Source organism: Camponotus vicinus, unplaced genomic scaffold (genome assembly GCF_025532165.1).
Source record: "Camponotus vicinus isolate PSW18456_S1 unplaced genomic scaffold, iyCamVici1.0 SCAF_4, whole genome shotgun sequence".
Lineage (NCBI taxonomy): Eukaryota > Metazoa > Arthropoda > Insecta > Hymenoptera > Formicidae > Camponotus > Camponotus vicinus.
Window position 1 is genome coordinate 14,521,891 of NW_028141976.1, and position 16,448 is coordinate 14,538,338.

At 36.4% G+C, this 16,448-nt stretch overlaps 2 protein-coding genes across 2 annotated transcripts in view; both read right to left on the bottom strand.

The window, feature by feature from the left end:
* The window catches only part of LOC145970169 (uncharacterized), an 80,965-nt gene extending 67,663 nt beyond the window's left edge, over positions 1–13,302 (bottom strand). The window contains exon 1 of the mRNA XM_083096698.1: positions 13,107–13,302. Within this exon, the coding sequence (XP_082952824.1) occupies positions 13,107–13,126 (20 nt within the window). The 5' untranslated portion in view covers positions 13,127–13,302. The remainder of the gene's footprint in view (positions 1–13,106) is intronic.
* Positions 13,303–13,861: 559 nt separating this feature from the next.
* LOC145970171 (uncharacterized) overlaps positions 13,862–16,448 on the bottom strand; it is a 61,098-nt gene continuing 58,511 nt past the window's right edge. Inside the window, exons 4-5 of the mRNA XM_083096701.1 lie at positions 14,253–14,391; positions 13,862–14,153 (exon numbers count right to left, since the gene is read on the bottom strand). Coding sequence (XP_082952827.1) covers positions 13,915–14,153; positions 14,253–14,391 — 378 coding nt within the window. The 3' untranslated portion in view covers positions 13,862–13,914. The remainder of the gene's footprint in view (positions 14,154–14,252; positions 14,392–16,448) is intronic.

A 16,448-nucleotide genomic window follows, 5' to 3' on the forward strand; every position in this document is an offset into this window, starting at 1 on the left:
TAATGATTGAGAAACTGTCTTCTTGACAGCGTATATAATTTAAACTGAAAATCGGGTAAATTAAGGCTCTTGATCCTTCACTGACGTCATGTTGAATTATGAGAAGCAAGAGATCAAGTAACTTTTTTTCTTACGAAATAAGTAAATTTTTTTTTACTTGTGCCATTCATGCTATTACTCGTATTTGTTGATATAAATAAAGGAAATATATCAATGACGCTCCTTTTTCGAAATTTGTGGATAATAAATAACTAATAATTTTGATCGTCATAAAGTCTAATTCGTTTCAAAACACGTAGATGAATCATATGTATACATTTATTTAATACAATAGACAAAGATCTAGATAACACAAAAAAAAGTTTTGTATATTTTAATTTTTTTTGTAATGTGTGTGTTTTTATATTTCACTAATCCACTTCTGAGAGCGCAAAAAAAAAATAAAGAAAGAGGCAAGAAACTTATTTATTTCGATCGAAAAAAAGTTTACATAATTCGTTGCTCTGACGTCATAATTCGATATAATTGTAGAAAAAGCACAGAAGTATACAACTCCTGTTAATGATAAAACATTTTGGAGCATCTACGTGAACGGTATTGAAAGGTTAATGACGGTATTAATCGACACAGACTTTGATACAACTAAATTACCTTTTATTCCATGCACCTCTGGCGATTCGTCGACATCCGTCGTCCACTCTCGCTCGACGCAAACTTCATATCCAAAGGGAAAAAGTAGTTGGTCGCACTATCTCTCCTTCCTTGAGTCTTTCCTCAAATTGCGAATCGATCGCGATCGATCGGACAAAGTCGCGCACAGGTAGATCACTGCGAGCATATTCGCGAAACTGTCGTCGAGAAACGAAAAGTATCTTCACGATCTAAAAGTATCTTCACGAATCGCGGAAACGCGTCGAGTTATGCGAAAGGAGTGAAGTGAGCCGCACACCGACGACGAGTGACGCGACGGTACGTCGCACGCGCCTACGACTAAAGTGTGATGCATTCCGACGGTGGATCCGCGCACGAAATCCCGAGCTCGGGCGTGTTCGGCGCCGCTCGTGAGTGTTCGGCCGCGAAGCACGTGGCCGCGCGCGACCACGCGTACTGTCTACTGTCGTTTCAATGCCCTTCAGTCACCGCGCGTCGCGTCCTTCCCATTGTTTTTATGTACTATATGTACACGATAACCCGCATATGAAAACATTTATTATAAGTCTCGTCCCAAGTATATAAATAAAAGTTGAAAAAAAGTAGTTATAAATTATAAATACAAGCGACAATTATATCGAGAAATCAGATTTTATATAACATGTATTCAATATATGAATAAAAATATTTATATGATATATATATATATATATATATATATATATATATATATAATTTTATAACTTTAACAATGCAATAATTTATAAATAAAATAATAATCACTCATCTACAAAAGGCTACATTTACGAAAATTAATTATTCCAAATTTTGAAAAATTAATTGCAAAATTACAAATGTAAGCGACAATATATTTCGAAATCAGATTTCACTATATGTATATAACATAAACAATTATGTATAGTATCTGTAATTTAATTTCTAAATATATTTTCACTTTCTGCCTTGAAAAAAAATATATTTTATAAGATTAATAACGCAGTAATTTAAAGTAAAATAACAATTACTCATTTATAAGACTATACATTTACAAAAATTAATTATTCCAAATTTTCTTATATTAATGAAAGTTGAAATTAAGAGAGATGGAAAAATATAAAAGCTGTGCCTATGAAAAATTTCAAGAATTTTCTTTATCAAGAAATGTAATATACATATTTAAGGTACTGACATGTGTTGTGGATTAATGCTTTTTATTTATTCTTATTTTAACGGTTATATATTTGAGAGATGGCATTCCATGAAAACCCATCGCACAAAAGAATGTTTGCCTTATAAACTACTTGACCGTGATACAACAGATCCTATTACAAAAGCACTTCGAACGTTCAAAGTGTATAGCATCGGGCTTGTGGTACGACAGACGGTATACTTTTTCAGATTAGCCTGGCGCATAAATCAATGTCAATGGGAACGGACATGTCGTATGGTAACGACGTAATCCTGAGACGGATCGTCGCGCATCCGTTATTTCCGAATATTGGAGTAGATTCTCAAAGAATGATAAATCGCGCAAAAATGCAAACTCATACCGATTTTATCACGCGGCAGAATTTGTCGTGAGATAAAAACCGAATAAGAGAGTGTTGGCGGAGAAAATTTTTGTAAAAATTGCATGCTTTGTATCTCTTTTAATATAAACATCATCCAATTCCCCTTCATTAAACTCGTATGCTTTGGAAGCAAATGAAGCAAATTGAGTCGTTCCTCGATTATTCAAGATAGACGTTACCAAATAACGGCTATTGAACGTTATACGAAGGATAAGAGGGTGGGTGGTTTGGCTTATGGATATCAGTATAGACGTTTGTGGTCCCCTAGAAGCTCGCCGCATTAGTATTCGCCGCGGATACACGTTCGCCTGATGAGCTTCGCCCTGTCGTATCATCCCTTGTCCCAGCAACGAACGACAAAGACTCCCGCGTTCTTCTTGAGACACGAGGCTCGAATAAGAAAAGTCGTAAAATATTTTTGCTCGATCGATCGACATTTCTTTAAAAAATAGGGTCAAAAAGAAATATGCTACACTATTATCTGTTCATTAAAAATCAAATATGTAGTAAAAAAAAATTTAATACGATTAAGAATTATATCTGAAATGTGCCAGCTTATTCTGAAACGAAATCATTACATATCAATATTTCATGTACATTACTATTTTCGCGAATGAATGTCCTAGTTACTCGTCACATCCATTATTTATTTGATGAGTATTAAAATATCACTATTTTAACTAAAGATTGAAAAATAAAAATGGAAATAAAAATTAAATTATTCGAGCGTTACAAATAATATTCCTTTTTCATCGCACGCGTTCCAATGTACTCTCTAACTAAAGATTCAGAATAAAGAGAATTTCAAGTTAAAACTTAAGATTCGACTGGACGAGTCAACAAAAGCATCGATAAAAAGTCAATCGATTCGTCCGCGACCTCTCGTTCGGGGGAAGCCGGACGAAGAATCGAATATTAGAGGGGAACGCGGGGGAGGAGGGAGGACTGGTCGCGCAAGATGATACGCGACGGATCGCCAGGTTTTGCATAAATTTCCGCGCGATCCACCCGCGCAAATCTAGAGTTTATCTGGCAGAGTGAGTTTCTCCCCGATGAGCGATTCCCATGTAAACGACATCCGGTATACTGCCCTTTGGCGACCGGTCGTAAAAGCGAGGGAGGCACCTGCTGCGAGTCCTCCTTCCCCCTCCCCTCCCCTCCTCCCCCGCTCGGTCGGATCTCGGTCGCTCCTCTCTTTCGGTCGCATGCGGTTTCGTTATGTGTGGCTGCGCGTTTCCCTTTTCCTTCCCCCTAGGAAATCCCGCGTTAGTGTCGTGCTCGCACGATGTGAATTTCGCAGACGGGATCCGGATGCGGACGTGGGTACGACCGCAAATTCTATTTGCTCTGATGGAAAGCGCGGAGAGAGCGTATGCTCTCTCTACGAGGGACGGGGGAGGAGGAACCGTCCGCGACAACTGCGTCCCCCTGCGAACACAGCAACCGTGCGTATCGCCAAGTGGGACCCGTTGCTGTTTATGCGGGGACAACCGTCTTTCGTTGATGACACACCGTCGTCGGGAACACGCTTACCCTTCGTTCGTCTCGCGAATCGGCCGGTTAAATCTATACTTGCTGTAATAGATTTATTTAATTTATGAATTTTACTTATTTTATTTAATTTTATTTAATTTATGAATTTTCTATCTCTTTTTCTCGTGCAAATCTTTCGATCTATTCCTCTTAAGAGAAAATGTAAAGTGTTTTATCTTTAAATTTTGATACTCGAAATTATTGATTGCTTTTCAAATTTTCACTAAAAAATATCTCAAATGGATTTTTTCGAGAAAAAAAGCTAATCTTTTGGCATTTTATTTAATTGATAAAATATAACATAGTAGAAATATTTGTACACTCGATGAAATAATAAATTGTAACATTGCTGGCAATATATAAAAAAATAATTTGAAATATTTTGCAATACCTGTTTAAGCCAGTAAGTTTTTTTATCGATAAAGATACAAGAGTGCTACTTCGATGGAGCGTGCTTGTATAAAATTTCCAAGAGATTGCATTACCTATGTAAGCAGATTTATATAAATTTATCGACATCCTCCCTCGGGAGACACCATCAACGAGAGACATTGCGCATGCACGCATTTTAATGGATCTTGCGATTCCTCTCGTCGTAAATCCCCTCGCGAGAGAGAATTCCCCTCGCACGATTCTCCGATTCCGTGCGAGATATTCGGGAAATAACGTATGTATATTGGTCCTTGACGGTAAACAGCGTATGCGGCCAATGATAAAAATGGGACTGTCGGCCTCCCCGAAAAAAATAAGAATTGAGTTACGGTTCGTAACGAGCGGCGAATGTATTTTTCCTCCGTCCCTTCCCCCTTTCCACTTATTAATTGCCGCTTAAGTCGTCATAATCGTGCGGTCGTCATTAACGAGCCAGGCAATTAACGATGACAAAGACTTTTCATTCCCCGCGTAATGGTCCTCTCTTGAGGCTTGACAAAAGATACGAATTAGAAAGGATTCATTCGTCGTACCGGAACACGGTTTAACGTCGGATTCCGTAAGATAAATTATAATTGCACCAACATAAATATAAACATTCGAGATGACGGTAAAATCTAAAATCTTAACTATTTCCTGCGTTTGTGAATGTGTCGGTTTATATACGATTTTATTATCGTCCAATAGAACGATATCGATCGGAGGTATTTAAAATCTGCTATCTAATATTTTATTGTTTAACTCGGATTGAATATTCGCCTGAATTTTTTACATTTGAAAGAATAATAAATTTTCGCGATGAGCGCATTTAGAAGAACATTTTCAGTCATAAGTTTCATAAGTTTTTATCATCAATAGTAAAATTCCTTAATAAAAATGAGCTTTATTGGCTATGATATGATTTTAAAATCTATTTAATACTTGCAATCGCACAAATATTATTTAGAAAAATGTAATTAATAATATTCTAATTTAAGAGGTATTCTTTTTATTTTTCTTATTATTAACATTATTATTAACTCGAGAAATTACACGAAACAGTCGCGAAGGCTTGTTTTTTCAGAATAATAATAATAAAAACCGTAATAAGTTCATATTGATTTCTATTAATAAACCAATTTCAATGGATGACAGCAACATCCTCTCGCAGCGGGACAGCAATTTCGCCCGATAGAGTTAAAAGCTTCAGAGAAAAGGAGAGAGAGCGCGAAAGAGGCAAGTCCACTACGCTGACACGGTGAGAGCGCGTTTCTATCAGCGGCACGCTGCGAAGGAAGAAGAAAGGAGGGAAAAGGAAGGGGTTAAGGACAAGGGTGCGAATACGCGCGATTCATCAGTACGGATTTGTCTGTGTGTATTGAAGATTACATGCACCCCGCGGACTCAAAGACGCGCGGGTCCTCGTTAAGGAGCGAGGCCGCGCGTCATTTCGCGCGTCGTCGACAAGGAGTCCCATAATCATACGTGCGCGTCCCCCTTAACGACACGCACTTTTTACCCTTCAAATCGAACCGCCGCCTCAAACCTTTCGCGCCTTTCTCAGCACGCCACTAAGGATCTTGCGTCGTCACCTCACGAAATAATCGGAGGATCGCGATCCTGGCCTGGCGAGAGCGTGACGGACGAGAGAACGAGGCGCCTTCCGGCGTTTAATCCCGGCGTTTCCGCCGAGAGAAAGAGCGGCTTTTCCCCGGAGCGTTTATCGGCCAGGGCTCGTTATTTTATATCCATTGTACACAGAGAAAAATATCATTCTACTGCCAAGAAAAGCGATTACTCAGTTTATTTTTTTTTTTTTTAAGTAATAATTTTCTTCGACAAAGAATATATTCTTGATAAGTCTCAAGATATACTCATCACAAGTGTTAAAAAATCTCATTATCATGTACTCAAAAGAAGAATTTATTTTCTCTTCAAGAATATTGTAAAGTTGTATCAAAGAAAAATCAAACTTACTTTACGTCAATTCTATGTAGTAAGCAAACCAAATTTTTGTTTTAATTTAATATTCTAGACTAAAATACTGCACTTACTAAAATTCAGAATATATTCAATTAAATTTAATGCTTGTGGTGAACTTGTGATATATTTGCGGATATACAAATTTACGATATACTTAAAATAAATAATATTTATTTGAATACAGTGTACATTTTTCTCTGTGTAAGCCGCTCGTTATTCCATCCCCCCGCGGAAATGGCGGGTAAAAATCCTCGCCGAAGAAACGTATTTTATCGTTACTTAATTTAAGAAACCGCAAATTTTGGAAAAATTCCAGCCTGACATTCGATTTTCGTATATCATGGGATTTTTTCGTGGATGCTGCGTGAAAATCGAATGTCACGGTAGAATTTGAACGAACGCAGGCAATTTCCCTCTTAAGCGTTTCTTTTACATGTGTCGAAATCGATTTTGCCCGAGAGCAAATTTACCGCGGTTTGTAGTCCGTTACTCTCCGAGCGGATTCGGGAGAAATGGGTGTCGTTTGCGGGGGACCGCGGGTCCTTTTTTTTCCCCCCTCGCCATGCATTTAACGCCGCGCGGCGCGATGCGTTTCTCACAGTCCGAAAAGACCGGAATCATTAGTCGTTAAGCTCCGCTGCTAGCGTCCGCTTATTTACGCGGCGTTTTATCGTGCGCCCGTAAATGGAATTTTTCGATAAAAATGCAAAACGCCGGCAATTATACAGGATGTTCGATATCGGCGGCGGATTCGCAAAAGGTCGCGCATCTCCCGAATCCCGAGGGCCTTCTCGAAATCGGCATCGTCGCGTTGTCTCGTAAATTCATGCTCGAAACTGCGGTAGGTTTATTCGGGTACCGTGATTCTATTTCTTTCGCCGCTGCAATATGAGAAAAAAAGGGGGAAACGCAATACTTTGATATATCATCATATGCAAATAACAGAAACTCCGGCGATAATTTTATATTGGGATATGTTGTGGATCGAATCTCAAATTACCGCAATAATGCAATTGTAGGGATGTTTTTAAAGTACCGTGATTGGTATTGATCAAATTTGATCGAAAATATTGTAGTATATTTCTTTGTCATAATTATTTAAATTAGAGTTTTAAATTAAATTTATTTAATTAATTTAAAACTTTAATTAAAAATTAAATATTTAAAAGTTTAAACTAAAGTTTTAAATTAAAGTTTTTAATTAACACATACAATGTTTAAATTAATTCGCGAATAAAGCTTCATCTCTTTGAAAAGCTTAATTTGCTTTCTATTTTCGATTTTTTATAATATTATTAAAAATTTATTATCTGTTATTAAACTTGTGTTTCTTTGTTTGAATCTGTCAAAAATGGTTAAAATTGCTTTATAGAAGTGATATTATTTATCTGCCGATAATGGAAAGGCCGAGTAACTTGCTGCTTGGCTCGCCTCCCTATTGACTTCCTATATTCGCGAGGCAAGGTTCGGCCTTGATGCCACGGCCATAGAAAGCGAGAGCGAAGAAATAAAGAAAACAAGCGACTTTCGCCCCCTTGGTGTGACACATCAGTATTCTAGAATCGCGCCGACCGTTCGTCTCGCGAGACAAGAATTCAAACCATTCCGATCGAATTTTCCGCCGGTTCACGGAGCGAGAATTTACGATGACTCGCCCTTCTTTCCCTGTACGAGAGAGCCTTCTCCGTCCCGCTCGTCCCTTCGCGCCATCCCTTAATTGCCATCGAAACAATAAGGAGTCGCGAAAACTTTTCTGGCCGACGTTCAATTTGGCATCGGGGACGATCGCGGTTTCGCCGAATCGCGGGGAAACTTTGCGCATCAAATCTAATTGTGTAATAAATCTAAAGTGCTATTAACGCTCGCACGCACATGCATGTGTGCATATTAATATGTTCGAGGCATTTCTCATCCAATAGGTTTAATCGCGTGATCGTTATACTCGGATGACAGACAATTCGATTTTTAATTTTTTCCCCAAGAACTAGGCTGGCTCTGTACAGGGAAAAATGTACACTGTATTCAAATATTATTATGTATTTAAATATTATTTATTTTAAATATATATCATAAGTTTGTATATCCGCAAATATATCACAAGTTCACCACAAGCATTAAATTTAATTGAATATATTCTGAATTTTAGTAAGTGCAGTATTTTAGTCTAGGATATTAAATTAAAACAAAAATTTGATTTGCTTACTACATAGAATTGACGTAAAGTAAGTTTGATTTTTCTTTGATACAACTTTATAATATTCTTGAAGAGAAAATAAATTCTTCTTTCGAGTACATGATAATGAGATTTTCTAACACTTGTGATGAGTATATTTTAAGATTATTATCAAGAATATATTTTTTGTCGAAGAAAATTATTACTTAAAAAACGAAAAATAAATTGAGTAATCGCTTTTCTTGGCAGTAGAATGATATTTTTCTTTGTGTACTCGGATGACAGACAATTAGATTTTTAATTTTTTCTCCAAGAACTAGTTGGCTCTGTACACAGAAAAAAATGTACACTGTATTCAAGTAAATATTATTTATTTTAAGTATATCATAAGTTAAGTATATCCACAAATAAGTTCACCACAAGCATTAAATTTAATTAAATATATTCTAAATTTTAGTAAGTGTAGTATTTTAGTCAATAATATTAAATTAAAACCAAAATTTGGTTTGCTTACATAGAGTTGGTCTAAAGTAAGTTTGATTTTTCTTTGATACAACTTTACAATATTCTTGAAGAGAAAATAAATTCTTCTTTTGAGTACATGATAATGAGATTTTCTAACACTTGTGATGAGTATATTTTAAGACTTATCAAGAATATATTCTCTTTGTTGAAGAAAACTATTACTTAAAAAAAGAAAAATAAACTGAGTAATCGCTCTTCTTGGCAGTAGAATGATATTTTTCTCTGTGTAAGACACCATTCGAATCTGAAAAATGCACCAATTTAGAATTATGTTACGTACATAAAAATAATATTATAACGCGGGAAAAAAATTGACGGATAATTACACGTGTTGTACGATGTGAATGAAGTTTACATTCTTGAAATGTCATCGCGTCGAATGCAACTCGATTCGAGTGGTTCGATTCACTGCGTTGCACTCGGGAAACGTTAAAAGCGCGCTTTTAACTCGACACGTCATTCCGTTGCTTGATTATCCGCCGGTTGTTTAACGTCGTGGACGTTAAACGTCGATGCTAAATCCATCCGTCCATTCGCGCATTTGCTTATCTATCCATCAACGTTGACTGCCCTTTTTTTCCACGGCCGAAAGCCTCCCCCTGGCATATTATTTTTAATTGAATTCCCGCGATGAAATTTCATCCCCGACATTGCTCTTTCTTCCTCCCTGCCTCTCTCGTTGTATTAAGTCGAGAGACCATTTCGCAGCCATCCTTTCTTACCGGCTTTCTCTCGAAGGCTCGACTCACCCTCTCCTCCTTTGCTCCTTGTGTCTCTTCTCTTATGCCTGCGCCAGTCAGCTGCTTCTTAGACAATCGTAGCTTCATGCAATCGCGCGAAGCTTTTTCAATAAAAACGTTGAAATGCTCGCAAAGTCATGACGAAGAAGAAGCGTCGTTTGCAAAATAAATCGGACAACCCTCACTTTACTCGAAAGCGCCTTTCGTGCATGGAATGCACGTCGAATACAAGCAAGAATACACCGCTACACCGATTGTTTGCACTCTAATGTCGCCACGTGCGACACACCCGATGACAAGATATAGTGACTAAATAAATATCGCACCTTGTTTTTGCGCGGATTTATGTGCTGCCGGTTGTTTGTGTGCTTTGCGAGTATCAACTGTGCGTAAAAAGTATATACACAATCTCTTAAATTATACTAAGTTAATATTTCAACAATTTATCTCGAATATAAATGCGCCGTAAAATTCGGGAGACAATCTTATATAAAATTCTGTATTTATATGTCTTATTTCAATTTACTTCAAATGTTGAGCTGGGTATCGAGAATCATTATTTAAAAAAAATAAAGTCCTTTTCCTCCATAATATGTCCTTATTATTCAAATACATACTTTAATCTTTAGATTTTTAAAATAGAAATACTTCTAAATTCTCTTAAAGTAGAACAGTTTCGTGAAGAATTAATTTTCAGACATTCGAAACATTTAAATATTTGCATTACATATATTATTTTTTCATCGATCAACGAGTGGGAAATCGAGATCGTGCGTTCTTTCACCCCTTCTCACCGCAACGTTCTAAGCAAGGGAAGGATGAAGGGACGAGACGTATCTTGAAATTAATTTAATTAGCGGTCGGTTTAGCCCCAAACTTCAGTCAAACGCTCGTTAATAGCACCTGTCGTTGTTATCGTCGTCGACGTCGCAGCCGTAACAATTTCTTATTACGCGACGTCGCTTGATTAGCCTAACCGAGCGTGCGCTAATTGCAATTTCCTATGCAATGGTGCAGCAGTATTCACGATGACAAATTTCGAGACATATGTATGTATTAATATATCACATATATATTTCGTAAAAAGTATATCAATTGTATTTCAACATTTTATGATTACATTTTAAAATATATATTAAAAAAATTTATATTAATATATATATTAAGAAAATTTTTTATGCTAGTTTTTATCGTGCATTTAAAACTTTAAAAAAATATCAAGACGCGTCTCTATGAAATGTGATGAAAATTGCAGTGTGGTTTATGGGAACAAAATATTTTTTTGCTTAGTTTTAAAAAATCTACAAAATTGTGTCAAGAAAATCGCAGCTCAATACCATGCGATCTTGGAATACATTGTAGGTCAGTCAATCAATCGAAAGGAAAGGATATTTCCGCCTTCAATGGGATCGAGAAAATTGGCGATAGACGTTCTCTTGCCACGATGAGATTTTACTGGGTCCGCTTGCGCTTCCCCCGGCTCCTTTCAATTAACGCCTTTCTCACTTCCCGGGTGATACGCTTCTCCCTTTCTTTGTTCCCGGTGAATCCTTCGAGAAGAGGAGGGAAGAAGAAAAGACACCCGGGGAGGAGAGAAAAGTCTTTATCACGAGGAGGCGAGAGGCCGTCTCGGCCAACATCGTGAAACGGTGACGGTGAAGAAGCGGTAAAGAGAGGGTGCAGGTGGATAAACAGGGGAGGAGGGAGTGAGCAGGATCGGCCGAAAGATGGCGTGTTATGGGGTTTTCACGGGTGGTGCTCGCGGAAATTTGCATACAGAGCATCTGTCACCAGCCCCTTAGCCCCGGCTCCCGGCCATTCTCGACTTGGAATATCTCCCGGCGCGGATCTACGGGATAATGGGGACCATTCTTATGGTAAATCGGACGGGGGGAAGGGGAGGTTTGCGTGTGATTCGGTGCCGAGCCACCTTAAGAAACTGCCTGGCAGAGCCGCTCGTGATATAACACTCGGATTTGGAAAATGATCGCGAACATCATCGCGATCCACGAGAATTCGCGATGAAATAATCGATCTTGGATAAGTTAATTTGAAATTTAAAAATAAACAAATTAGAGATAAATGTAATCGAATAAGGGCACAATCTGGAATTTTTTTACACTTAATTTATTAAATTAATAAAGACGGGAGCGGTAATCTAGAGATAAAGTTTTTAAAAAATTATTAGTCTTTTAAAAATCTCTTTAAACGATGAATAATTCGCGATAAAAGAAAACAGTTTTTATACGTTTTTAATATGAATGATATGAATAATAATTTACCATCTTATAAACTTTTGGTTAATTATCTTATCATGTTCACTTAAACTTGTAGGCAGTTTGGTAGTTTACTCGAGAAAAGACGTTTACTCGAGAAGGACGGTAAAAAAGGTTTAACGATACCGTCGAGTACCTTCCGCTTGAATTAATCGACAGCAACATCTCCGGTAATTAGATACCGCTATTAGCCACGATTGTCTTTCTCTCTCTTTCTTCCTCCCCGCTATAACGCAATATGTACCTCCACAGTTCTCTGCACCAACACTTTGCATCAACCATCGTCCATGTTAATGCACGTAATAAATGCCGGAGTAAATTTAAATACCAAGCGTGGATATATCGAATTAAGCCTCCAAATTTCATTACGCGTACGCGATGCGAAAAAAAACAAGTAATTTGCATATCACGATTTCTCACTATATGCAATATAGCTTAAACTTTTAAGATCATGTTCGTTAAATGTTTTTTTAAACTTGCCAGAAATATTTTTATTCAACACTTAAAAAAATAAATGATGGTATTTAATTAGAAAATATGCGTAACAATAGTAATTTGTAGCATTAATAAATCTATTTACAGATCTTTTCATTATAAAAGTTATGAAGCAGTTGACATGTGCAAGTCGATTACATTTAATATCGATTTTTATTACCTAAAATTATAGATTAAAAAAATAGATTCGATAGCGTGAATTTTGCAAAGATGGTTCAAAGCGAATTTAAGCAGAATACATAAAGGATAAAAAACACTCGCGATGACTAGCTTTGCGACTTTTCGCCAGTTCGTCGAGCTCGTCGTCGACCTCGATCCCTTGCGCCGATCCCCATCGCTCACCTCCACGGATCCCGAAAATGGCTTTCCGAGCACGAATCGCGCAACGCATTGAAATTCACCGAGAATCTCGCTTTCCATCTCTATTCCCGTCAGCCGAGAACAGAGCCACGCGCTTTGATCCGCAGGCTAACCCTCGCATCTTTCTCTCACCTACCTACGTACCTACCTAACGCAGAGAGCCAGCCACCTCTACCCTTCCCGCCACCCTGCCTCCTGTTTTACTCTCGAAGCACATCCGCCTTCGCGTCCGCCGCGCGTCGCCCTTTAATTTAGCATCGGGTCCCATCCCTCTCTGTGCGACCCCGTCCGTCTCATCCGTCTGTCTTTCGCGCGAGCGGATCGATTCGCACGCACGCACATTCCTTTTTCCGGATCTTTGTGTTTTTTTATACATCTTGTGACTCACCGTTGTTTACCGGGAGTCATTCGCAAGACTCGCAATCGCTCTTACACTTGTTAGCGGTCACCGTTCTATACGATCTCCATCTTTATCCCGTCTGCTTATCTTTATGCCGTCTCGAACATGATTGATTTCGACCGGCGCGGCCAGTTTCCTATCTCTCCGTCCATCCCGTATGTAGAGTAAATGAAGCAATGATTGATCACCGACCAACGACCGCTGAATCAATGTCTATTAAATTAATGTACATGATGGTCTAGATAAATATTTCAGTAACAGATTGCTCATTTAGTCTCTATGTCACTTCTAAACATAAAAAATACCGTATAATTGAAAATTAATTTTCGCGAATCAAAGATGCAAATATGGTTTAATAACACAGAGAAAAATATCATTCTACTGCCAAGAAAAGCGATTACTCAGTTTATTTTTCTTTTTTTAAGTAATAATTTATTTTTTTAAGTATTAATTTTTCTTCGACAAAGAATATATTCTTGATAATAATCTTAAAATATACTCATCACAAGTGTTAGAAAATCTCATTATCATGTACTCAAAAGAAGAATTTATTTTCTCTTCAAGAATATTGTAAAGTTGTATATATCAAATATATGAAAAATCAAATTTAGTTTACGCCAACTCTAATGTTGTAAGCAAACTAAATTTTGGTTTTAATTTAATATTCTTAACTAAAATACTGCACTTACTAAAATTCAGAATATATTCAATTAAATCTAATTGTGATGAACTTGTGATGAACTTGTGATATATTTGCGGATATACAAACTTATGATATATTTAAAATAAATAATATTTACTTGAATACAGTATACATTTTTCTCTGTGAAAGCTCGAAAGTAATATTTCTGTTTCTCTTTGCATATTTGCTGCAAGGATAAACTTGAATAAACTTCTCCAAAGTATGAATAAATTTTCTTTCTCTCTTAAACGTTCGCCGGGCTTTTGTACCGTTTGTTGTATTTTGCCCGGCGTTTGCAAAGGTTTGCCGAATTTCGATGGGTTCTCGTTTGAACGATTTTGCAGAACAAAGAGCTGCAATGTGAGAGTCTAGACGGACCAATGAAATTTCGACGCGCCGAAACTATATTAACCCTTTGCTTTAGGTAGAGCGTTATAATGGCCCCGTGATACCTTTTACTTGGCGAGCTGCGTTATTGTGGTACGTGCGCAATTGAATTTTTCCGACTTTGCATAGATCCGATTCATCACAAAAGTACACAGCTGTCGTTTGAAGTCGTTTCAGAGACAAACCAAAGGAAATTCCGAAAAACTGAAAATACGGAAAAGCGATATTACAACTGTATACATTTTCAAAAATATATATAAAATGCTAAAGTATGTATTCCGTAAATCGGATAAAAATTATATTTTGTAACTTTTTGTGGAGGAAAAAATATAAATTGAAGATTGTATACGTTGTATTGTTTCATTTTTTTTTAAGTTATTATAATTGATTCATTTATCTTCGATTGCAATATTCCTATTTTGCATGAATTCAAATGAGAAATATTGTAAGACGCAAAGTCACCAGTCTTTTGATACAGATGAATTAAACATGAATTTTTTCATGTATTCGTATAACAATATCCTTCTTGTTGTGCGATCTAAAAAGGTAAAGAAAAGAAAATCTCGTGACGTGCTCTGAATGTTATCAAAGTCCTAAAACCATTAAATATAAACGTCGAGAGGGCTCGACATTTCCACAAAGGTTTCAGTTCGCTTCGATTCCATTAACAACTCTGTTTCCCGATATCGCTTTCTTCCGATGAAAAAAATCCAAACTCGATGTCGATTTTCTCCGGTAGAAAAATGTCCAAAGTCCGAACTGATATTGATAATAAAGTGCCCAAGTATAGCTTTTAAATTCGATAAAAAATGAATGTCGAAAATGACAATATATTTTAAAAAAGATTTTAGTCATTGAAATTGACGCGTTTCATAAAATGCGAAATCCAATTTTACTCCATAAAAAATTCAAAGTCGTGAACAAGAAATCTATGTATAATTTTCTGTATCATGGATTTTTCAAAACTGTTCAATGATTTCATATATTTATTAAAAATATCTTTAATTGAATTAAAGAATACAGAAAGATTTTTAATTTAGATTACAGATTTCAGAATAAGTTCTAATTTAGAACCGTATGTTTCATACGCGTGATATATATTTTAGTAATAATTTACACGCGGCAAAAACAAACGAAAGAGCCCAATCCAAAAAGTTCAATTCCGGTTGGCCGTCAAGAAACCAATGATTCAACTATTTACTTGGCGCTTAGTGAAGCAATAACATTGGCAGTTTCAGGACTAAGAGTAGGCATATCTAAAAGATCATTGGATGTACTAATGGAAGGTGCACGGCAAGTTTGAATCGGAAGATAAAGACATATATGATTGTATAAATACAAATATTGCTAAACTATCTAAATCTGCCTAACATGCCTGCTTTGTGTGTGTGTGTGTGTGTGTGTATTGATTTAATAATATTATTTTCTAATAGGTGAAGAAATTCTCGTCAAAGACATTAATATTTTTATTTATACCATGGATAATTAAGGCCATTAAAAATTAAAATTACAATATAAACGCCCTTAAAATCGATAATGTAACATTTTTAAAATTTGGTCTTAAATTTATATATCTGTTATTAAATTTTCAGCTTGAATTTTTCGATAACTTGCCTTTCAAGTATATTTAATAAAGATTAAAACAATAGAAATACAATAATTAATATTAAATTTGTGATCCAATATTCTCAATTTAATAATAAATTCTCAATTTAACAATTTTTCTTTAATCATTTCTATCATTAATACTTAAAAATTATTACTTTGTTAGAATTTTTAATTAAGTATTCATAACAATTCAAGTCTTTAAGTATTATTCGGATTAAAAAATTTTTCTCGATTACTTATATGTACATTTCTAGGCTCAAATCTGATGATCTGCACAGAATAAAAAATAAAAATTGCTTAGTTAGTATTATAAAATCTTGCTTGAATTACAGTACCAGCCAAAAATATATCACCTTATTTGGTCAGCCAGCGACCTTTTCAAGAATCCTCCATGGCAATCGGCATTGCATCCATCGTGCAAGATACCAACATCGCTCTGGAGTCGCATATCACTGCGTTAAAAAGCAGACTAGAAAAATATGTGAGGTGCAAGTGGCTGGATCGGGAATCGAACCCGAATCTTTCACTTTCCGGGCAACTGCTCTAGTTAAGATCACTGAGCTTTCGGACCTCACACCTAATGCCGCTTTTTAACACAATGATTCTAGAGCGATGTTTTTAATTTAAATGTTATATACACATTTTTAATTTAA